The sequence below is a fragment of the Brienomyrus brachyistius genome, chromosome 7 (genome assembly GCF_023856365.1).
Source record: "Brienomyrus brachyistius isolate T26 chromosome 7, BBRACH_0.4, whole genome shotgun sequence".
NCBI lineage: Eukaryota > Metazoa > Chordata > Actinopteri > Osteoglossiformes > Mormyridae > Brienomyrus > Brienomyrus brachyistius.
Window position 1 is genome coordinate 31,981,840 of NC_064539.1, and position 25,007 is coordinate 32,006,846.

The 25,007-nt window shown below is 47.4% G+C and overlaps 1 protein-coding gene and 1 long non-coding RNA gene across 2 annotated transcripts; one reads left to right on the forward strand and one right to left on the reverse strand.

Moving 5' to 3' along the window:
- Positions 1–14,642: 14,642 nt before the first annotated feature.
- Positions 14,643–18,364, reverse strand: LOC125746105 (uncharacterized). The gene is made up of 4 exons (XR_007398848.1): positions 17,672–18,364; positions 17,118–17,219; positions 15,940–16,017; positions 14,643–15,480 (listed from the first exon to the last, which is right to left on the reverse strand). It is a non-coding gene; the product is annotated as an uncharacterized LOC125746105 (long non-coding RNA).
- A 352-nt stretch (positions 18,365–18,716) lies between these two features.
- On the forward strand, positions 18,717–24,933 carry LOC125746104 (actin-related protein 2/3 complex subunit 5-like protein). Its single transcript, XM_049019746.1, has 4 exons — positions 18,717–19,075; positions 23,267–23,339; positions 23,751–23,927; positions 24,217–24,933. Exons 1-4 carry the CDS (start codon positions 18,759–18,761, stop codon positions 24,277–24,279), a joined length of 630 nt encoding a protein of 209 aa, XP_048875703.1. The 5' UTR covers positions 18,717–18,758; the 3' UTR covers positions 24,280–24,933.
- Positions 24,934–25,007: the final 74 nt, after the last annotated feature.

The following is a 25,007-nucleotide window of genomic DNA, read 5'->3' on the forward strand; positions in this document are numbered from 1 at the left end:
ATACATGTGTAAATGGTTGAAATACCCAGAATAAGCGAAGGTCCAGCCTTATAGGGATGCCCCCCCCCACCGAGACGCTGATCCCCAATCCTGCATCACGTTGTAGCTCTTTGGTTTATTGTGTTTCCCTCCTTCCTGTCTCATGTTACATAATCCTTATAAACCATCAGCATGGCAAATGTTTCCAAATTCTGCTCTCAAGCCAGAAACTTTCAAATCAACTCAGGTATGCAGAGTACCCCCTTGCTAACCCAAGCTGGACTTCAGATGGGCTCAGAAGCACAGGTCCAAGAGTCTGAGATGTTCTCCTCATATTAGTCGTGCTGGCTTCTCCCGAGACAGGCAGTAATTAGTAATTGATTGCAGTGTGTGGCAAAAGGTCTTTCTTAATCTCACAAGGCTATATTAGCAGTGGTCCTGGACTAAATATGTATTTTACTACTCTTGAGCAGCTGCACTTTACCTAAACTGCCCCAGTAAACACCTATCTTGGTAAAAAAGGCAGTGGAGAGTAAATCCATCTGAGAGGCAAATTAGAAGAAGTTGCTACGTTACAGCTACCCTATGCTGAGCTGATGGATGGGCTGTACTATTGTAATATATGTTGTATTTGTGCCTAGCTTAGTGGCTTAGGGATCAGAGCCTAGAAGGTCATGGTTTTGAATCCCAGGGCAAGGTCCCCAACAGCTTAAAGGGCGCTAGAGGCAGGCTGCCCCTGCTCTCTGACCCCAAGCTTTCCTCATCAGAATGTCACTTCGGACAGAAACGTCTGTTGAATAAATGTAATGCTTGCAGGCCACAAATCTTTTCAGCTGTTTTTTTGATACATGAGGTTTTTGCTGCGAGTCCTCAAGGATTTAAGTTTCAAGGGGACGGATGTGGCCTCTTCACTCTGATATTTGGTCTGCATGCCTGGTGTTGTTCTAATCTTAAGTGCCAGGAAGCCCGCGGGAACAAACTCTACAATGCTGAAAAGTTCTTGCAACTCTGTGCTTCTAAAAAAATCTACTGTCAAATCAAGACTTGTCCACCTCACCAGAGACCCATATGATCACGCCTTATGCAGAAATGAAAAAGACATCTGTCCACATCAAGCCATCCAAGGGGATGCATTTTCAGTTTCATATATCTAAACAGTCATTTTCACCATGAAGAATGACCAAAGGGTTATAATGAATTTCAGATGGACTGAGTCCTGGTTTGGTAACCAGAAAAACATAACCTATGAGTACAACGGCAGACCCCCCTCTCACCAAACAGATCCTGGACTTTACTTGCGACAGGGGGGGGGCCCCCACTGGAAGACCGAAAATCTCTAATTACAAATGAGGAGCACAAAAAAAAAACAAAGCCAACCGAAGTTGTTAGAAAGCTTAAAGTGAATTATGTGGCAGCTTCTCATCTTTGGTGGGCAGGTCGGGTCCTTCTCTAGATGCCCTCAATTTTTCCTGCTACCATAAGAGGAAACACACATCCTGAAAGTCAGGATTCAAAGTCTGGTACAGTGTTTCCTAATCCAGCCCTTGGAGACCGTCAGATAGTTCATATTTTTGCTCCCTCCCAGCTCCCCTCCCTGTAGCAAAAACATGAACTTTCTGGGGATCCCCAAGAATCAGGCTGGGATACAATGAGATTATCCATCCCAACTTTCAATATGGCAGGAGAGGATCAATGCATAGGCTATAGCCTTGGGCCCTGGCAAACATCAGAGTGCCTTTCCAACTCAGGAAGAATGAAACGGTTAGTTTTAAATGGTTAGACACTGTGTGTCCATGTTGAAGTCAGGCTTATTCCACCCCTGTAATAAGCAATGTAATAAGTAAAAAAAGGAGAATTTACACAATATATGACGTACAACAACACCACAGAATAAGTATTAATAAGTAGTGATCATGCAAGAAGAACAATTTACGGAGTACTAACATCTCTCATGTGGTGAGTGAGGTTCTGGATTGAGGTAGGAGAATATTGTACATTTGACAGTAATAATTATGTATGAAATAATACAAGAAATGTAGGATGCTGGCAAAGTGTTAATCAGTCACTGTATTCTTTCGTGAGACCTTGAGAAGTAAGCATGTTTCGGCAGGAACCAGGCTGATGTGATAGAATGTATGCCAGACATTCCCTCATTCACCACGACGGGGGGTCGGCGAGGACGGCCATCACAATGCCAGCATCTGTTCTGGGGTTGCGATCGCATTTCTGACACCATGTGAAATTGTCAGGGATGAGGAACGGGGGAAAAAGTCTTGGGTGGGGGGGGTCTGTTCTGCGATGCTGGGTTGTTCTTGACAAGCTCGGCCAGAGACGATGAGGTCAGCAACACCCCCCAGTTCCACTGGGAATACTATGAAAATTTCATGCACGTCGGTACTTTCCTGCCGTGGGATCAGAATGACCGGCTTGGAAGCCCACTCCAACTGATTGCCCTATCCATGGTGCCGTGGAAATCGATAATGGTGCAGGACACTCACAGTCAAAGCGCATTCATTGATGGATATAGCCAAGATGGACGGCCTGTTTGTGGGTGTGGACTCATTAAAAAGAAAGGTCAGGCTCACTCTAGTTTCCCTTGTTTAATTCAGTTTGACTTCCTGGGGTCTTCCTTTGTAAAACAGCATCTTAATTATCTGCAGTGACGGACTGATTTTACACACAATTAGCCATTAGCTGATTAACTCCCTTAGTTAAATTAGCCCTACATGGGCAGCATCTCAGCCTTGTGTTGTCAGGCTGGGGGACATTCAGATTCAAGGGCTGCCAACTGAATAATAAGGGAGCAGTAAAGCAGAATTATTGTGCTTTGGTCCGAAATGAGCCATGTTTCATTACTGATTAGCTGTGTGAGAGAGGAGAAGAAGGAAGAGAGAGAAACAGAGAACACAAAGCAAGAGGACCTGCCTGGTGGGAGTGTGGCACTGTGCAGTTAGGGACTAAAGTGCACTGCTAATATATGGACTAAGAAAGGTTCTGATGAAACACATTCTGATGAGTGCAGTACTGATTTGGAGATTAAGTACAGTGCTAATGTACAGTGCTATGAACTAAGTGAGGTAATGATAAAGCAACTAAGTGCAGTTCTGACATAGAGATTAAGGGCATCTTTCCACCACACGAGGCACCGTTTCTGAAGTAACAAAAGTGCAGTGTTTCAAGGTGCTGGTTTTCCACTGGTGCAAAAACTGGTACCAGCACCGAATGACAACACAACACAAGGCGGGGAACTTTGTACTGAATTTGAAAAATGGTTGTAGTGCAGTATATTATGAAGGTGGACAATGTGTGATATTAAAGCTGATACTGCATGTTACGCACATGCAATTCTTACATTTCAAGGACCGTGACAATGAGCTAGATAGAAATCAGGCTTTTTAATACCTTCATACTGGACATTATAGCACAAGGACTTCGATTTCACAAAAACATTTTTACTCTGTTATAGGAAAAATGTAGCAAGCTTTGCAATTTTAATAACCATTCCTTTTCAAGATTACCTAGTGCATGTTTTTTAAAAATCAGTTTAAAGTTGACCTCCGTCGCTTAGCCTGAGAGTTGCATGTTTTCTCTGAGAAAATCGTACTCATTTTCATACTTGCTGCTCAAATCACTCCTAGATGGGTTTATGAGAAATTCATGTTGAATTCATTTTTTGATTAAAAAAACCCCAATATTTATTAGAAGACAATTACATTGCAATATATGAAAATATTCCAGTACTGTGCTATCCCAGTATATTAATATACAAAATGCTTTCTTATTTCTTGTCATACCATCCTGATCTTGTCGTATCTCTTCTTCCGACCAGATCGCACTTAAAGATTGGTTCTCTAAATTTGTCCAGCCATCCACTATTATTGATTTGTCTTTTTTATTTCTTTTATCGTTGTTTTCTGGGTTCATAACTTTTTTCAAGACAGTGGTTGTATTTCGTTTGAGAGGCAGGATATTTGCATAACCAATCGACAAAGAAAGTGTTTGCAAATCGGACCCCAAAGTACCCCAGTTGATTTGACACTGTAGGTAGCGTAACTTTTGCTACTGCTACTCCACCCTTAGTCAATGGAAAAAGGAATGTACTGAAAGTCCTGCACTAAAAGAATGATACCTGGGGCAGTGGAAAAGTGCCCAAAGTGACATATTACATCTACTTATTTGGCAGACACTTTGTCCAAAGCAAAATGCAAGCAGTGACATGACTCTGCCGATCACTGGATTTGAACCAAAAACCTTCAGATCCTAACCAACAGAGCCAGATATCACCCCCGGTACTGAAAAAGCAACTAAGTGTAGTACTGATATAGAAACTAAGTTTAGTATTGGCATATGGGTTAAGAACAGTACCCCTTCCCAGATAGCCAGGATTTTAACTGTATAAAGAACAGAGGACTGTCCAACTCAAAATGCTGGACCTGTGAACCACCATTCAGCCAATGATGTCCCTCTGCCATGGACCAGCCGTCTCCACACTTTGGTCAGAGGGCAGCCATTTGCGTGAGGACACAAAGAGCTCTTTGGGGATCACAAACAAAAGGCTGCAGTGTCCAAGGCAAAGCCTCCATCACTGCCATGCCGAGTATGCCCCCCACTCCTTGATGCTCCCAGCCAGAATTCTGGACCGTTCAAGTCGTGGGGCCACAACCCACATACACCATCAAAGGGTTACCCACGGACCGCTGGCCACATCGCCGGCTGACTCCATCCCATTGCTCTTGCCTTTCCACCACTTCTGCTGATGCTGATAATGGAGAAAAGGTGTTACGGTGAAGTCTGGGGGGTTTACGGTAAAGTCTGTGAAATGGAGCAAGAGTGGTTCCACACTGGATGTACCCGTGCTCACCAGTCAAGCTGGGGCGGGTTGAGATCAGGAGTCTGCTTTGAACAGCGATTGACCTCAGCTTGGAACACAGAAAACACAGGTTCACCCACATGAAAGTGATTTTTTCAGTGGGTTGCTGAAGGCGCTTTGGCCGTTATGGGTATATTCAGCACTCACTAAGTGGAGTGGTATTCCAGTATTTTGGCTGCCAGCTAGAGGGGCACCCACTGGTTCCCAGGGACACAGACACAAACATCGCAAACAACACCCCCCCCCCCCCCACACCCCAGCAGGAGCCCGGGATTGCAGAGCTGAGCTGCCCATAACCATCTTGGTCCCATGCCCACGGGGATGCCCTGGGGAGGCAGAGGGCACCACTGCACGCCGTGTGACCTTTTCTGTCGTCCCACGCTGGCATGACCCTGACATCCTATCATACTGCATAATAGTGCAAAGGCACGACGCTCTGATCTAGAGTCATGTACCTGCTAATTCTATACTATTAAACAGTTGGTGACTTTACAGGAACAATTAATATACGCTTAGCTATTCAGGGGTCCAAAGAAGGTCACTGCCTTGGCTTTGAACCAGGTTTTGGCGATTCTTTAACCACTCTGCCCCTTGCTGTTTTTCTTTAAATTTAATCCTCAAATTCAAGGCAGAGTCTTGGCACCCTGGTGCAGAGGTGGGACAGGTATCAGCATTGCCTGCATAAACAGGCCACCTACCTAGTGAAGATCATAGTCTAAGACTGAAGCAGAGCAGCAGGGATCCTTTTCTGGATGGTGATGCCTTTAGCAGACTCACGGACTTGCTCTGCTCTGCCTTATTCCTGCCTGCAGGCATATCAGTGCATTAGGTTGATAAACCACCATTACAGATGTGACCCAATTCAGTGTTAAATTTCAGAACTAGTTCAGCAACAGAGGTCATGCAATACAGGACTGAACTAAGTTGTCTGGTGTTAAGGTTGCATTCACTTTCCCATCAGTTTGCATTGCGACTGTGTTCAGTCTTGTTCTCTACACTGAGAAACTGTCTCTAATCTAAACATTCTCAAGCGGCACTTTGGAAAGACCTACATGGCAGATTAAAATTGATTGGCTTCTACTTAATTTATCTGTCATCAATAGATTACTTCCTCCCAGGGACCTTTGTGAATCACATGGTAAGTCAGTGGAGTGACACGGGAGGATCTTAAAGCTAACTCCGGTCCCCCGAGGCATCTCTCAGTCCCAATAGCTGAACCATAAATATTAAATTCCACCTGGTCTCTGTTTTCCAGAAAGAGAAGACGTCTCTTGCCATGGGTTTCTCCCAGGCGATTGCCATTTACCGCAAACTGCAAATAAACATTCATCGATGTCACTCATCATCCGGAGAGGTGGAGGTTGGGGTTAGGGGTCAGCAGTTTGTACTCACTTCGGCGTCCCAACGCATCCACTGACCCTCACCAGCCCTTGGGCAGGGCCCCTGTAGCCAGCTCACCTGCATAACGTGCGCTGGTCAGGCCACTGGAGCACACTGGAGTGCACTGGAGTACACTGGACGGCTCCGACACCCCTCAGAGGTGCTGGGTATATGTTCACACACCCAGCTGCTGCTTCAAAAGTCCAAAAAATGTACAAGATTTACTTTCCTTCCAGATGTTGGCAGATGTGTGCTCCATTATACTTGTAAAACAGGAGACTTATTTGGTATGAATAATTCTAGGATTTTTATTCTGATACATTAACAGATACTGGATCCCTATGATAACAGTCTGAAGCTGGGAGATCAGAGACACGGTGGACTTACTCCTAGTGTCTGGTCGTGGTATATTTTCTAGCATAAGGAAAAGTGCTTCATTATCCAAACAACTTTGCCAAAAGAAAAAAATAACACATTTTTTCATCTAGTTCTTCAAAGCTGAGCTCATGAGTGCTCAGGGGTCCATATTTGCCTGAATAATCTAGCCTGCATGCTAGGAGAACACAGTCAGGAAGGTGCAAATCATAGAAGAGGCTGGAGAAGCAGAAGATTGATCAACAGGAGACTCTGCTCCCCACTTTGCAGCTAACTGAACATGATAAATAACATCAAACCAATGCTGTGAGGGCACCATCCGGGTCTCCCGTTTATCTGCAGCAGGGAGCCACCAAGTTACTTCTTCCATAACCATCAAACCAATGCTGCCCCTGGTCCGGCCATCCACACCTCTTTAGGTGTATTTTTCACTGAAGGCTTTATTGCACTTGCCCGGGAACCTAACTAGTCTGACATCTTTCTGCTAGTACTGGAAACAGAAGAAGGTTCTTTTCTTTATCTCAGAATCCTTCAGGTTTGGTTCTTCTTAAGTATTACATGAGTTGTCCAATCGGCTAACGGACCTACTCAGGAAGAGACGTGGAGCAGAGCATAGCAGCATCTGATAATGGGTGCTGATGGAACAATCCTGCTGGCCCAATCAGAACCTCTCTGGTTCCCTTTTGACATACCTGGAAAGAGTTGGTTTCTGCTTGGTTAAAGAGCACACTTACTGGCTAAATCACTCGAGGGCCACAGGGATTATAGGGGCTTATACGGGGTCACAGAGGTCAAAGGGTAACCACTGCCCTTAACCCCACAACTGAAGGTGCCACAATAAAAAAAAACTCACACTTCATCCACCGGCCAAAGGACAAATAGTGAAAGAAAGAGGAGAGACTAGATTAAGCAAAGATCTGAGGCTGAGGATGCAGCAGGTTGGCAGGTAGAGCCATGAAGGAAGCGGGGAAGCGTGGCATGGATGTCCTCCCCACCCACAGGTGGGACAGGGCGGCTGCAGCGCTGGCAGAGAGAGGGCATGTCTGTGAGTGACAGGAAGTGGCAGGCCGGGGTGGAGAAGCACAGGATGGCTGGAGGAGCAGCAGTAAGTGAGCAAAAGGAAATGCAGGTGAAGGAGCACATGACTTTGAAAAGTGCTGGGGGCCTTTATAATGGGGTGATGAAGGTGAAGAGCCCCCCAGGCCTCCCCCCCCCCTACATTGGGTGATGAAATGAGAGGCCATCTGATCACAACCGTTAAGTGAACAGGAGGCCGGGAGCAGCACCCCTGTGACTGGGGGAGGAGGTTCTGCACACTGTTGGATGGAGAATCCCCCCCCCACATATCACGAGCCCTGTGGCAGGCTGCTGGTCCCCATGTGCTCCCCATACTGACGGATATACATCTTACTGGCTCTAGAAGCACGTTGTTGAGCAGGTCTCAGTAGCAACTGGGCTGCTATGACTCCTTCCTCTGTGGATGATTCGGTCTATTAAATGATGTTCATACCAGCCGGCATCCTGAAACAGAGGTCTTCCCTCTATTCTTCATCTTTCATCATACAACAGTGTGTGAGTCCTATAAATCCGCCCAGAAGCACTCCACTGCCTTCAGACACAGGCTCTTTAAAACAATGAACATTTGACATCTCACAAACAGTCCGGCGTTGTGTCTGAAAGTGACCTACTGCACTGTGTGGCCCATCCCTGCTCCCCCCTCGTAATGGCCACCTTTTCCCTTACCCCCCCCACCCTCCTCGTCTGAGTTTCAGGTCAGGCCAGAAACATTGCGTTCCGGTTCTTGAGTCTGAGACAGTGCAGTCTGGTTCTCAAGACATAGACAGTGTGGTCCAATTCTCTGCTCCATGTGTCCCTGTGTTTATTTTACACACTCCTCTCCTGTTTACTGTTTACTCTCATATTTACCTCCTTTGACCTTCATGAGCCCCTGCTTGTGACAGTATGTCACGGATGGGAATTCAGGAATAGTTTTGTGAAGGAATTTGGAAGGAATTTCCAGGGCCCGGCCACTCGCTACAGGGCTGTTCTGCACCCTGAAGCCAGTCACAGCCTCCACTGATGCACTTTTTATATGCTTTTCCAAAGCATTCTGTCTGAGGACGTACTTTAACAAGCACCATTGTCTTTCTGTCCTTCACCTTGGGGATTAGGTGGAATCATCTCAATAAAATTCTTGAGTAGTGAAATAGTAAAGCCCTTAAAATTGTGAATATTAACTAACCATCATGACAGCTGTACTCTTACTTTTTGTTAATGCTGATCATTTTGATAGTTTTAAATTTTTTTAGTTTTGTTTTTATATTGAAAAAAATAACCTCTTCAAAAAAAAGATACCTCTTCAAAGTACCAGTTATATCTCACTAAAATTCATTTTAGACAATATAACATCCTCAGTTTATGCTGTCACATTTCACCCTGTTAAGTTTGATGGACGTCAAATGCACTCATCATTACCACGACGAGTTATGTTTGTATTAAGATTTATCTTATCTATATGTGCGAGCTCCCTCTAGTGGACAGTCATATGAAGTACCAAAACTGCCTTTGCGCACGGATCCAGTGCCTCGCTGCATCAAGCAAGCACGTGAACTCCCGCCGGAGCCAGGCGCCGTGGTCTCAGAGCAACAGACAAAGAGCTAGTTTTCTCAGGTGTACACAGAACATCTCTAAACAAGACTGCACATGTCAGCTATTGTAACTTTGAGCAAATGCAGTAAAATAAATGGGTGAACCTGAAAGATAGTTTGGATAATGTTACCAGTGAAGCAACATGATAACAGGACAGGACAAGGCAGAGGAACGGTGCCTGAATTTGAGATCCTGCAGCCTGGTGCCCCGTTAAAGGAGGAGCTGATATGATCTGGCTAAGGACTCGGTGGAGAGTGCCAAAGCCTCCATGGAGAACCATCCTCCTGCTCCGTATCCCACAGTCGGGAAAGCGGGTCATTAATGGGGAAGCAGGCTGGAATACGCAAAGCACCCTGAAAAAGCGAGCAATCTGACACGCCCCCACCGAACACTGATCCAATGTCTCAAGACTCACGTAATCAGAACTGGAATCAGACTCATTGCCTGAAACAATAAGGATGCGAGTCCTGCTGCTGTGGGACCTGCGATCCTTTACAGAGAGGGGTGGACTGTCTCCTGACCCCCATGAAGTCCTCAAGGAGGCAACTTCAGATGTGTGTTCTAGCGACGCATATAACCCCCCTACGCCCGGCTTGGAGATACCCATGACCTCCTGGGCAGGAAACCTGTTCAACTTGGCAATTTGTACCCAGAGGTAAAAATGTGCTTCAGCCAGGCCTAGCTGTCCTTACAGTGAAACAGAAAGGGTCTGGTAAGAGCCCTACCTGCAGGAATTAACATTGTTTGATTGAGGTTTCAATTGATACCTCACATGCGTTACCACAAAACCTGTCCTATGTGCAATTTTTATGTAAGCTTAGTGCTTTAAAGCCTGGAACACCAGGAACAACCCAGAAACCTGCAACGATTGGATAATTCTCAGAAAACCTGCTGTGATTGAACAGTGCCCAGGAAACCCACAGTGATTGGACAGTGCCCTGAAAACCCACAGTGATTGGACAGTGCCCTGAAAACCCACAGTGATTGGACAGTGCCCTGAAAACCTACAGTGATTGGACAGTGCCCAGGAAACCACACCATTGTGGGATTCAAAGCCTCATTTGCATCTAAAGGTCTGGGTACAGTCCCATAAGACAACCTGAGCAGTTTTTTCCTTCCTGAGGTGATTAGGCTTGTCAATTGGGGGGGGGGAGTAGCAGGTGTTTTAGCCTTAACCGGCAGTGAACACAGCATATGTCTCAGTCAGTATGTCTCAGTCAGGTGGTGTATTCTGCCGTCTCCAGCGCCTGCTCCTCAGAACCCCATTAGAACTGGCTTTATGTTCAGCCTGTTTGTTTGCCAAGTTGGAGCCACCAATCAGATATATAAGGTACCAGAGAAGCCACATGAGATCACTATACCCACTGGGAGTTCATTTGTGAAGACTGCTTGGTACTTCTACAAGTCTCCAAAATGTAATGACAGTCTGCACGTCTATCATCAAAGGTACTTGAAGTAAGATACATCTACAGGAGGCACAATGGACAGGACAAGGTACGACCATGATGATCAGTCCACCACAGCTCATAGGCCTCACACGTACCCCCCCCCCCCCCCCCCCCCCCCCCCCACCCTTTTCAAGATCGCCAGCGTGTTTCACGGGTCCCACTTTCAGTTTTCTCTGTACCAAGTGATGTGGAACCAAAGGCAGTGAGAGGAGGCAGTCGGAGCAGGAGCCTGAGCTCGATTGGGGGGGGGGGACAGCAGTCAGACTCAGGGGAGCAGCAGACTGAGCCCGATGGAGGGGGGGGGACAGCGGTCAAATTCAGGGGAGCATCAGCCTGAGCCCGATGGAGGGGGGGGGGGGCAGCGGTCAGACTCAGGGGAGCAGCAGACTGAGCCCGATGGAGGGGGGGGGACATCGGTCAGACTCAGGGGAGCAGCAGCCTGAGCCCGATGGAGGGGGGGGGACAGCGGTCAAATTCAGGGGAGCATCAGCCTGAGCCCGATGGAGGGGGGGGGGGGCAGCGGTCAGACTCAGGGGAGCAGCAGACTGAGCCCGATGGAGGGGGGGGGCACAGCAGCCTGAGCCCGATGGAGGGGGGGGACATCGGTCAGACTCAGGGGAGCAGCAGCCTGAGCCCGATGGAGGGGGGGGGCACAGCAGCCTGAGCCCGATGGAGGGGGGGGACATCGGTCAGACTCAGGGGAGCAGCAGCCTGAGCCCGATGGAGGGGGGGGGGACAGCGGTCAGACTCAGGGGCGCAGCAGCCTGAGCCCGATGGAGGGGGGGGGGACAGCGGTCAGACTCAGGGGCGCAGCAGCGTTACATTCAGTTATGGAGCAGGATCTGCAGCAGTGGTCATGTTCAGGGATGCAGCAGCAGCATCGCATTTTGAGGCGCAACAGTAGCGTCGCATTCCGGGGCGCAGTAGCAGCAAGCAGCCAGGGGAATGAACCTGTTGCTTGGCGCCCATTCCCACCCCCCCCCCCCCCCACTCTCTTGCACAGCTCTTCATTTACGCCCCCATCCCTGGTGTCAGAGTCGCATGTTACCTTTCGGAGGTTCTCCCACCATATGGCGGTTCCTAAGCAGAAGACATCATCTCATACCTTTAAACCACATGCAGGGTGTGACATCATCACTGGTACTTTATGGTGTGTGGGAGGATTTCAGAGCCAGCACTGACACTTGGGGAGGCCTCTAGGTGTCATCTAGTGATGATGTGGAGACCAATAAATATGTTAGTCCAAACTGGTTTGAGATACGCCTGATCCAGCCTCTCCTTCATCTCATGTGAGTATCTCATACTCTCAACAGACCTTCAGTCTATTGAAAGTGGCATAAGTGAAAAGCAGCTTAAACTGTCAGCCAATGCTTAATGTCACTGTATACCATAGATCTTTGGCTCCCCCTTGTGGATAGATATAATATTGAAACTGCCCGTTAAACACGTTTGCTGCCGCATTGGTGACAGGGTGTTTTACAAGTGCAAATTAATTAGAGCTCAGCATGAGAATTCAAAGAAACACCATCATGCTCCTGGTATTCTGACTTTGCTATGCATCGCAAGCTCTAGCCGTCCTGATGTGAAACCCAGCCCCTGATCGGTGGCAAATCTCTCAGCTGAGTGCCATCTGTACCACCTCCCGTCCCAATAAGCTCCACTGTCTGACCCATATTCCTTCCCCATAATCACACACCATGTATGACCAGACAGCCCAGCTGAGTGGCGGGTCAGCCTATCAGAGACTGATAGGTCTGTTTTCAGGGATGAAGTCAATCTACCGAGGAGGACAGAGAGGCCTTGTAGAGGCAGGGAGGGAACTCATGTATGTTGTTGGATTTGGTCACTTCTGTGGAATCCATTGCCAGCCACAAGCCTAGATGTTCCTTCCAGGGCGAGGGCCAGGCTTGCAGAAAAAAGTTGGATGGTAAAAGGGCTTCCTTGAATATGCAAGGAAGTAAATAAATGAGTTTTAAGAGGCTTTCTGAAAATCTGATATGACTTCTGAGGTCAGAATGTTCTAGAATCCTGGCCTTCTGTTCTGTTGTCCCTTGGTGCCCCATGTGTGTTACAGTAATTCCAGCCCCCTGGAAACACATATCAATCCCACTTTCTCATTTATCCCCTTGCCAGGCACATGGTTTCCGGTGTACTTCGCTCCATGCTTAAAGTTGCTCTTTCAAGGTCATTTATCTGTAATTTACATTTGTATGGGACCAAGGTAACCTTCAACATCTGTTAGCCCAACAACAACGACACCTCATGAACCCCCCCCCCCATATTATATCTGTCGTATTGGCTACAGTCAATGCTACCGTGAGCTATTTGCAAGTCTGCATGCAAGGACACAAATTCTGCCCCATCCTACAGCTACAACATGACTTGTAACCGTACAATAGGCCTTTGTGAATTACTTTCAGACTGTACAAAATTTGCATTATGATTTGCAAACCCTAACCTGCTATACAGATAATGGGAGTTCCTCATCCGGGACAGTGAATTACAGCTCCGAGATGTGATACGTTTAGGGTACGATGGCTTCCCAAGTTGACCTGTCATCCTTCACCACACATGAACTGAGCCCTTATTCCGTTGTAAAAAAAAAAAAGAACAATGAACCATGTGGCTAATTTAACTGTAATGCTTTGGAATGATGAACATCTGCAATTCCTAAGCCAGTAACACAGCAACTCTTCTATAGCAAATTACTGTACTGTGGCCTTTATCAGCAGAAACAAATCAGAGTGAGTCGAGCATTATGTGATTTCCGATTGCTAACTTAAAGCAAGTTATAGAAAGTACCGAGATGGATTTTCGACTTTTGGTGGCTTCGTAGCAGTGAAGTACAGGCAGTCCCTGAGTTAAGAATGTTCGGTTGATGGAAAACTTGTATTTACTGCCATAAAGCCTATCAGATTAATTTTCAAATTTGAGGTGGATACACTGGGTCATAATAACGAACACACACACTACTTTGTGACATTCATGAAAACATTGGAGGTTTTGGCGTTTTGTCAGCTCCAGGTAGAGTTACAATACAGTAAATGTACACTAAATACTAAGACAAGCATTTGATGAATTGACACTAAATAAAACCTGTATGCACCTATTCGGACTTAACTACAAATTCAACTTAAAGACAGACTTACGAAATGGATCATGATTGAAACTGGGAGACTGCCTGTACAGGCCTTATTTTACATCTACCCATTCACCTTCCATAACTGCTTATTCAAACAGCGAAACTCCCTGGACGGTACATCCATCCATCACAGAACACGTACATGCACATTCAGAGACAGCAGATCACCAGACTGCATGTTTTTTTGATTGCAGGAGGAAACTGGAGGAAATCTGTGGAAAATCAATACAAACAATGGGAATAGGATTAATACCCATAATTGCTGAGGTTTGATCCCACAGTGCCACCGTAGGTGGACATGAATACCCTGCTCTCCTGTGAAGCTGTAGCAGATCAGGGATGTTCAACAGCTTCTGTGTCACGGACAGAAAGGGCAGTGTCCTGAAATCCCTTATCTCAGTTTACACTTCAGATGCCTCTCGATAATGAGAAAAGATCATCCATGATTCCATTTAGTTCAAACATGGCCTGTTATCTTTTCAGGAAGCTGCGGTACGGGGAAATATCAGATAAACGCAAGTAGGTTATGTACTGGAGAAGGTGAATGTACCATGACTGGAGGCATATTCAGGTAACAGACCGGGTGACCTGACTTGCTGCCGTGCCATCTATGGATGAATTAGTTTGCTGGTTTCCTTAAATTTTATTTGACTGCTCAGATAAATAGAAGACTGTGGTTCAATGAAAAGGGGCTGCTGACAGGACAGGAGAGGAGAACATGTTCTGAAGATTGCACATGGAGGACAGATAGGACCTGCTTGGCATGCTTCTCTGCTAGGCAAGCTAGCAAGACCCACTGTATGGTAGACAGAATCTTTATTTGACAAGTGAATTCCTTCACTGCAGCCCATTGTATATCATTCAAAAAGTACATTTGGTTTGCCATGATATTCATCACTGAAGCATCAAATCAAGTGTGCTTTGATTTTTAGAAATAAAATCGAATTCATAAAGTGTTGTGTGCTCTTTTGTAAGCCCAAAGGTGGGATATCAATTTTCATGCTGGAGGGGCGGAGCAGCTGGAGGAAGAGCCCATCCACCGTAGCCGGAGATACAGCATCTACAATCCTAACCTGTTGTCCAAGCAGCCCTTAAACCAACCATCCATCCATCCATCCTCTAACTCCTCATCAAAATACAAGCCGTGGATGTACAGGAGCCTCTTCCAAGGAGGCCAGAGCGCAAAGCTGGATTATACGCTAACCGAGTCCCAAGAACAGCAGGATCTAGAATCGAGTGCCACTTTCTTTCACTGTATTCCATACAGATACAATAGGGTGAGTTCAGCAAAAGTCGGACATCAGGTGAGACACTTAAGCTTTGCCTTATGCTGCTAGAACCATATAATGGGTACATTGTTTAAGGCTGTGGAGATTTGTTTTAAAACAAAGCACATTTTTGAAAAAAAAAAATTTTTGTTTACTTTTGACTTTAGTGCTGTCCCACGTTTGATTAGTTCACCATATATTTACATGGAAATGTCATTTTCAGATTGCTTAGTCCTTGACTGCAAACTCGTGGGTGGAATACAGCTGTAACATCCGCTGCGTTTTCTTGGTCATCAAACCCTCCGTATGCTGGTTAAGTCAAAGCTGCATCTTCTTGGGCCTCAGATACAGATGCTTGGACTTTTTACCCTGAAATCAAACAATGAAAATAAACAAGTTGGCAATGGCCAGGCAGTCTGACACCCTTCACCCAATACATGCTGGGTGTCGGCGTGTGAAACACTGTTGGCTGAGTTTCCAGATTTATGAGCCAAAACTGTGACCCTCTGGAAGGACCGGCCACCCTCCTCACCATGGGGGGCAGAAGGATCCATTTAGCAAGAATATATTCACACCGACTCCACGGGAGTGAGGAGCAGAGCTGGGTGATGGTCTTGCAGAACAGACACGTGCTTCAAAACTCTTAGTCAGCCAAATGAAACACATCCATCCAAAACCTGGGTTGTCCATGAAATGTTTGACTTTATTCTTAAATTGTTCAAGTCAATACAGCTGGAAGGGTCTGTGAGAATAAGCAGAAGACAACCCAGAGGTGGGCAAAGTGGGCATGTGACCCTGGAAGTCCATGCAGTGTGAGATGGGCTGTACCTTATAATGCTTCCTCAAGTTCTCCCTCAGCCTGGTGGATAAGTCAGGACTCTGGCGATGGATTTACGGACAACATGGCTAGAAAACATAGAAAGCATGATGTGGCAAAGCAAGAAAAATATATATAAAATCATATAAATATTCATGAGTTCCGCACAAACTAACAGTGAAATATTTGCTTAAACTTCTGAGATTTCCCACTCGCCGATAAGCCATCTGTAGCACAACTAGAGCCTAAACCTGTTGGCTGATGAGCCAAAACTGTGACCCTCTGGAAGGACCGGCCACCCTCCCCACCATGGGGTGCATTTAGCAAGAATACATCCACACCGACTCCACGGGAGTGAGGAGCAGAGCTGGGTGATGGTCTTGCAGGATAACAGAACATGCTGTTAAGAACCTGGCAGACCCATCCTGCAAGGTCCAAAATCTACCCCAAATACACCAAGACGGATTGGAATCCATGAACAGGTTCAGCAGCAACACATCATCATGAATTCGTATTGCCATGATACTAGTGGCAGAATGAAGTGGCAAATGTGAAATATAATTGGATTGGTCTGGGTTGGGGGCCCAAAACCTCCAATGACGCCCGGTATTATGGAATCAGCTCTATTTCATCCTCACAGACACGACAATATCTAATCAACAACCCTCTTAAAGAACATAAAGTGCAGTGCAAGCTAAAACCCAAAAGGAACACAATTCCATACGCTACATGCTGTGTAAAGAAGTGCTTTCTCGAGTCCAGTTTAAAATGTTCTCCTGCCAATTTCCACCTATGGTCATGAGATCTATTATTCGAACTAATACTGAACTATTTGGTTGAACAGCATCCGGATCTGTTAGAATCTTATATGCTATTCTGGTAATGATATCAAGCACTTGAGTGACTTCAGGAACATCATGCCTAGCTATGAGGTTATCAGACACCTCTTTGTGGCACATTTTATACAGACTGCACTTTGCTTTGAGATCAGCTATTTGAACCTAAAATGTTTCAGGAACGCTCTGATTGTCGTGAAGTCTCCTCAGCTTGCTGTGGTGCATTGTTCACGCAAAACACACAACAAGCTACCCGGAGACACTACTCCATACCATCCTGTTTACGCATAAGCAGTTCATACATATCACTCATATCATGGACAATGTGCAGGCAGCCCCCCACCCCTGGTTACCTTGGAGACAGGCTGGTGGGACAGCTCCATCTTTAAGTCATCCAGCTGTTTGAGCACATCCTCCTTCATCCTGTCCCACAGATCAGGGGCCTTGAAATTTTACTGCATAGGAAGGTGCCACTTACTGTACAAGCCTGGCCAGGACAATTACTTTAAGTATTAAAATTTTACTACTTTTTTATCAGAAGCTAGATTACACACCGGCCTCTCAGGCAGTGGTTACACTACGACCCGAGGAACTTACATATTGCAGTTTTACATTCATAATATAAGAAACAGAATTAATTTAAACGGACATACATAATGCTATACGAGAATCTGGATATGGTCGGTAAAGTAACACATGGCTATTCTGAGCACAAGCCCTAAGTGTCGTTAGATATCGAATTAGGGACAAATAACAATGCATGTCTGAACAAATACATAATTAAAATTCTTTCCGTACTGAAAAAAAACAATCCGTGCATGCATACATACTTAATCCCAGGTCCGACTTAATGAGGTCCGACATTTTTATGCTTTAAAATGAGAAATGGGGTCGGTTTAATATTCACCCGGGCGGCTTGGCATGGCTTTCAACTCCCGATCCCCGTCGATCCTACGGAGATTTATTATCTGCATGGCGAAGGATCGCTTTAGATTGAAGCAGTGGACACCTCACCATTTTGTCTTGCTGGCAATAAAAAGAAAGGAGCTGCTAGGCACCCGGGGGAGGAGCTGAACAGGGTCAGGTGGTGCTGCGGAGGATCGCCGGGAGGGGGCGCTATAAAGGGATTTCTACGGGGGCGGGGGCGCCTGCTCGTTTAATTGAACCAACCGCAGCTGTGCACTACATGTCTGGTTAATAAGAATAAATAGCTGAGAGAAACGTACTGAGCTGTACAGCACTGCAAGGTGCTGATTAATCTGGGAGATAATTTTTATTTCCCGGTTTACTCTGAAGTTTGGGACGATAACATGTTTTATACATACATGCATACTGGGGCAAAAAGTGCTTACTCATAATTGTTTATTCTTAGCTGATTAAGCATTTTGTATCGCTATCCATCCATGTTACAAATCGCAATGCCAGTGTGTGTGTGTGGTTGTATCGAGGGCGTGGATTTGGTTTCAACACTGGTGCGGACCAAATCAACCCTGAACCCCCCGTCCCCCTAAACACACACACACACGTTTCTGAGGCTTCACGTGCCGTGAAGTCTCCTTAACTTACAGTGGTGCATTGTTCACGCAACACACAACAACCTACCCGGAGACATGTCCCGACCAATATTGTTGGTCGGGACATGTCCCTACCATCCATACCCAAATCTACGCCCTTAATATATGTATACGTATATGTATATATAATATATAATGGGCGGGTTCTATAATGCGATGAAGCCGGTGTCATCGCGTCCCCGGTTCCGCACCAGGATGCCTTGCTGATCCAGGTGCGTGGTTTAGACTCTAGGGCACCGGTGAACCTCCCGCTGCATCTGTCCTGAGAGTTTTTAGACTCGGGACCGGGCCGTGAGGTAATTCCGTTTCCGCAGTGAACACCATCAGCTGGGACAGTCGCAGACCCCGAAAAGAGAGTGAGTGAAGGAGGGAGAGAGAGCGAGAGAGGGAGGAGTGGAGGGAGTGACTGACTGACTGTGTATGTGTGTGTGTGTTTGTGTAAGTGCGCACGCAGGGACCCAGGCAGCCGCTCGCAGCACTCGGGAGCCGCGCTCTCCCCGGCTCTATCCGCGATCAGTGCCGTACCGGATCGCCGCTACGCCCGACTGCGGCACCTACTCTCGGCCGCCCGGGCTCAGAGCACGGCCACCGGCCCGAATGGCGAGGAACACGCTGTCGTCGCGGTTTCGCAGGGTGGACATCGACGAGTACGACGAAAACAAATTCGTGGACGATCAGGATGAGGCGGCGGAGCACCTCGGACCGGACTCCGCGGAGGTGGACAACCTGATCAGGAAATATCCTTTACCGTAGAGAGTCATCAGACATACCTACAGAACAGCACGTATATTTATATACGCATATAATGTCAGCGCATAAGTGCGTCTGTCTAATCGGAGTGCTGGTGCCCGGTACCCGTTGGCGCACTGCTAAATGTCGGACCCAACAGTCCTTGCACATAAACCTCGATCTGTCACATGCTGGCCCTTAAAAGGTTAATGTGGCGCCGGGTTGGTCACTCCATAGACAAGCAGACCGCTCCGGCTGCTGCACGGCGGTGCTGAATTTAGCAGCTGCTTGGGGATTTGCTCCATGGAAAGCGGTTGCAGTTGTATGCACACCCGGCACTTTCGTTAAACCTCTTAAAATACGCCCGAACCGGGCTCTGTGCCTGTTTTAAGCAGTACGCCGGCGGCCGCAGGCTGATCGCAAACTGCACACAGAACTGCCCTGTGTTAAATCCGCACCGCGCTGCCGCCGGCAAGATAGCGAGCTTTCAGGTGACTTACCTGCAGTTCCCCGACTAGAAACAGGTCGGCCCACTTCTCTGAAAAGAGACGTCAGTTCGCTGCAGAGGAAATTTAGAGGTCATTTCACAATGAGGCACGGTTGCTTATTTTGTGTCATACCCCGCTGTGGTAAAGTATTTACATAATTTCTTCTTTGCGGTTTAAACGGGCTATGTGTAAGCGCTTTAGACAACATTACGTTCACGTTTTAATAAAATCCAAAGCTTAGTATCAGCTTATTTATATAAAGAAATCATTAGCTTCAGTTTGTGTATATAAACGTGTCAGTAACACTATTAGAATCACTTTCCGTCGTGGGCGACATGTCTAGTTCACACCCGTGGACGTTATACCGATCTGCACAGTTTATTGTACTCTCGCATTCCGCTCTCCTGCCCCAGAAGTAGTTTCAGGTGAGGTTTATAAGTTGCTATAGAAATGGTAGCAGGCTTTCCTTACAGCTGCATATAGTGTATTGAGGGTTTAGAAGGCGGTGAGATCTGGCACAGTCAGGCATCATGATGGCTGTGATCTGGTGATATGTTCTGGATCACTTCTCACACCTCACTTGAAATCTTGGCAGCTCCAGTAGGTTAAAAACGGGATGGTCTGGGCAGTGTGCTGTTTGCCTTCACTTTGTATTAAAATGTAGTACTTTTTGTTGTGTCTGATAGTTTGTTATATTAACATATGTATTCAAAGAAGAATTCTGGGTACACTGGGAAGAGAAGAATAGTCCAGTCAGGATTCATTCAGCGTAAGTGAGGGCTCTGAATAAATGTATGTGTATCTCAGCGGGTCATTCGGCTCTCATGATTGGGGGTGATGCTGGGAATTGGAGACTTTGAATGAAGAACGACCTGGATTATTGCTTAGTGTTTCTGCCTGTCCAGATTTTGGGCCAGTGAGCCAGAGCAGGTCGGCATGAGGTCATGGCTGGAACCGTATCAAAGGGGGCCCTGGGCGTGGCACATGAGGCTGTCAGGGTGATGAATTTGCCTGCAGCTGGTTGGGTTTCCACATTATCCCCATATTGACAAGGTGGGGCCCAATGGCAGTCGCCCTAGGGGAGGGCCCCTGCCCAGTCGCAGCTGGGTGGTAGCGCCGCTCGGCCCGTGTGCCCAGGGCGGGAATATGCCATGCAGCCTACACCTTATCATTGGTGCATAATTACTCTTCTTCTCTCCCTGTCTCTCTCACTCTCTCATCCTGGCACAGAAAAATAAGTTTCTTTCAAAGCTATCTGGGACATCTTTGTGGGGCAGTGGAGGGGTGGGAAGGAGAGGGGGCTCCTTCCTCACCCTGACCCCTTTTGGGGAGCTCTGTGTACTCCAGTGAGAAACTGCTTACTGAAGGTTGACATTTTAAAAATATATTGTTGTTCAGACACACTTTTGCTACAAGTGGTGCACGCACACACACATGCACACGTACATGCATATGTGCATGGGGGCACACACACATGCACACGTACACGCATATGTGCATGGGGACACACGCACATGCACACGTACACGCATATGTGCATGGGGCACATGCACACGTACATGCATATGTGCATGGGGGCACACACACATGCACACGTACACGCATATGTGCATGGGGGCACACACACATGCACACGTACATGCATATGTGCATGGGGGCACACACACATACACACGTACACGCATATGTGCATGGGGACACATGCACATGTACACGCATATGTGCATGGGGACACGCACACGTACACGCATATGTGCATGGGGGCATATGCACACGTATACGCATATGTGCATGGGGGCACATGCACACGTACACGCATATGTGCATGAGGGCACACACACATGCACACATTACAGTGCCGTTGTCCTAATTATGGACCTTTTGATTGCTGTATCCTTGTAGGACGGTGAACAGAACAGGAAGTGTGTTGCTGGAATGGTTTTACTGCTGGTCATCTGCCTCTGAGTTGGAAGTTGTGTCCTGGGCCAAGGCTGTTGTGTCTGTCTGTGTGTGGGGGTTATGTATATATTACATTGTGTGAACGGATGTCCCCACAATGATAAAAACTTCCTTTTTTGATGTTGTGGGGTTAGGGTTAGGGTTAGGGTTCAGGTTATCATTGTTGGGGTTAGAGTTGTGCTCATAGAAATCAATGGAGAGTCCCCACAAACTTATAGATACCTAATCTTTGTGTGTGTATGTTTCTGTGTGTATGCGTGTGCAGCCGGATGATGTGGATGTTTCTGTGTGTATGTGTGTGCAGCCGGATGATGTGGATGTTTCTGTGTGTATGCGTGTGTAGCCGGATGATGTGGATGTTTCTTTGTGTATGCGTGTGCAGCCGGATGATGTGGATGTTTCTGTGTGTATACGTGTGCAGCCGGATGATGTGGATGTTTCTGTGTGTATGCGTGTGCAGCCGGATGATGTGGATGTTTCTGTGTGTATGTGTGTGCAGCCGGATGATGTGGATGTTTCTGTGTGTATGCGTGTGCAGCCGGATGATGTGGATGTTTCTGTGTGTATGTGTGTGCAACCGGATGATGTGGATGTTTCTGTGTTTATGCGTGTGCAGCCGGATGATGTGGATGTTTCTGTGTGTATGCGTGTGCAGCCGGATGATGTGGATGGTTATACTGACATATGCGACGGTGTGGCTTTTTGTTTTTTTTGGGTGTCTCCGGCCCACTGACATTTTTTGGGCAATGTGAATGTGGACTCCTGACGCAGTTTGGATTGCACAGCAGATGCTTTGATCGTTCTTCCCGTTCGACCTGACGGCCTGCCTCTCACCCACGTACAGGCTGTCCTTCAACCTTTAAATAGAAGGCATTTCTCTGCAAAACCTATTCCTGTCAACCGAGACAGGCAAGGAGGCCTCCTTCAGTGCATTATCATGTGGTGCAGCATGGATTCAAAGAACGCGGCCGGTTGGGTTAGACCCAGCCGGGAGGTTAAACCAGGCCCAGAGGAATGTGCACCAGCGAGGATTCCCGCTTGTTCACCGATGCTGGGGTCCTGCCTACAGTCTGTGTGACAGGTTTGTACTCGTAAATCACATGAGCGTGCAGCCTCAGAAACGTACTGCTCATGGCAACTTCAGTCTCGCTCACAGGCAAAGTGGCCCAGCTCTCTTGGTGGGTGGAGTTGCTGTGACACACCCTGGGGTACCCAGCAGCCCCTACTCTTTGGCTCCACCCCCATTAGATCAGCCAGGGCTGGTTGGATCCCTTGTGGAGCACTCGGCAAGCTTCATCCTGTCCAAGACAAAGTGAAATTGGCTTGCTAAGTCAGCACCCCCTCAGAAGGTGGTGCCCTAAGCAACTCAGTGCTAATTTTCTCTATTCCACAGATCGCAAAGGCCTGGACACCATAGCCTCCTTCACTTGGTGGAAGAACCTCACACTTACTCAGCAGTTCTTTTCCTTAGCTGATTACAAAGGGTCTTGGTTAGAGGCTGGCTGTTCATATCTGAGCTACTTTTCTCACACATCTGCATTACCTACCTGCTAATTTATGTAGCAGTGAAAGTGGCAGCTGTCCCTTTTTGGGGGACCTCCACTGGATGCCCCAGTCTTCCTGACACTGTCAGACACATGGCTGTATGTGCCTGAACATCGCTTTTCTGTGTGGTAGCAGTAAGTGAACATGACCCCATCTCCGCCTGAACGTTGTTGCACTTTGCTGGTTCCTTAATGAGCCGTGATGCACTGGGGACATGATGACCGCCTTCCACATCGCCCTGAGGAACCCTCCGTTCAACACGAAGAACCCGGCTGTTAAGGTAACCATGCTCCTGTTGGCCCTGGCTCTGCTGAGGTAGTCCTGCATGTGGCGTTCACACTAGTGTTTAACCCTAATTTGCACCCGTGTTAAGACGGTTCTCCTCTGGCTTGCTTAAAGATATGAGTGTTGTTATTGATTTGAATGCAGTTGTTGACCTGTAACTCACATCTGCATCAGCTGCTATAAACTATTGATCACTCTTGTTGGAGCCAGTTGCTGGTCAGCTATCAGTAGCTCTGATCCTCCCAGAGCAGGTAGTTAGAGGTTTTCCAGAAAGCTTCTCGGTAAAGCCCTGGCCAGGTAGACAGTGCAGATATAACTGTGCCATAACTGCTTCCTCCGCACATTCGGACCCGCTGTAAACGGCATTCTCCTCCTTGTCTCCACCCCCTTCTCCACAACCCAAAAGGAGCGCGCCCAGGCCATTGTGCTGAAGGTGCTGACGTCATTCAGGGCTGGTGACATTGAGCAAGCCGTCCGCTCGCTGGACAGGAATGGCGTGGACCTGCTTATGAAGTACATCTACAGGGGCTTCGAGAAGCCCTCCGACAACAGCAGTGCCATCCTGCTGCAGTGGCATGAGAAGGTAGGTGCCCCTTTTGGCGAGGGGGGGACTTTGCCACAGTGTTTGACAGACCCCTGCACATTTGGGCTGATGAAGTTTTTGGACTTTTGATTTTCCTGTGGCTAGAACAGAGACATGCCAGGGTTGCTTCTGGTTTCTCTGATTCCTACAACTCCTGTCGAGGCAGAGTCTCTGGGAGAGGCAGTCCTCCCTCGTGGGACATGGCTCCCATGACACACAGACCATATGGGGGGTTGGTTAGGCATTTATCTTGTTCTCAGAATGGTTTTCTTTATCCTTTTACTCACAGGCCTTTGCAGTTGGCGGCTTAGGGTCCATCGTCCGGGTTCTCACCTCCAGGAAAACCGTCTGAAGGACTCTCTTTCGAGAGGCAGAAAGAACAGACGCGTGCAAACACACACCGCGCCCTCCGGGGGGCGACACATGTCGATTGGACAGAGGAGAGTTTGAATATAAAACTGTTTTTAGAAAAGGAGAGTGAATGGGAGCCTCCCCGCCGATGCTGCGTGCCCGTGGCAGATGTGGTGTCGGACGCTGCTGTTAGCCACATCGGGGCTAGCGCCAGATCTCTCTCCAGCACCCTGCCTGCCTTCGTTTGTTTCTGTTTTGTGCTTTTGGAGTGGAAAACGCGAGTGTTTGCGCCATAGGGAATGGTGACGGATCTGCAGGGTGTACAGGACTTGGCGCTGTCCCTTGGAATCAGTTTTGTATTTTCTTCATTTGTTCATTTTTTCCCTGTTCCTCTTCATCATCATGCTTATCATCATTATGTTTGTACAGAGGTGTGCTTGGTTAAATGCTAACGGCCGTGTGTAATTGTGTCTGGTTGGGGGGCTTTGCCGAGAGTCCTCCAGGTTTAACACTAATGGCTGCCCCCACCTCCAGCACGTGTTCTGCAATATGTGACATCACTTTAGGAGGGGGCAGGACCAGAATGAAGACCAGGCCCTAAGCTACCCCCCATGCAGTAAGGTGTTAGCTCCAATAAAGCTTACTGATTATTCTCTTCTCTGATGAAAAGTGGTCTTCTTTCTGCATTTCTTGCACCCATGCATTGTGGGGCGATACTGAGACAGTCTG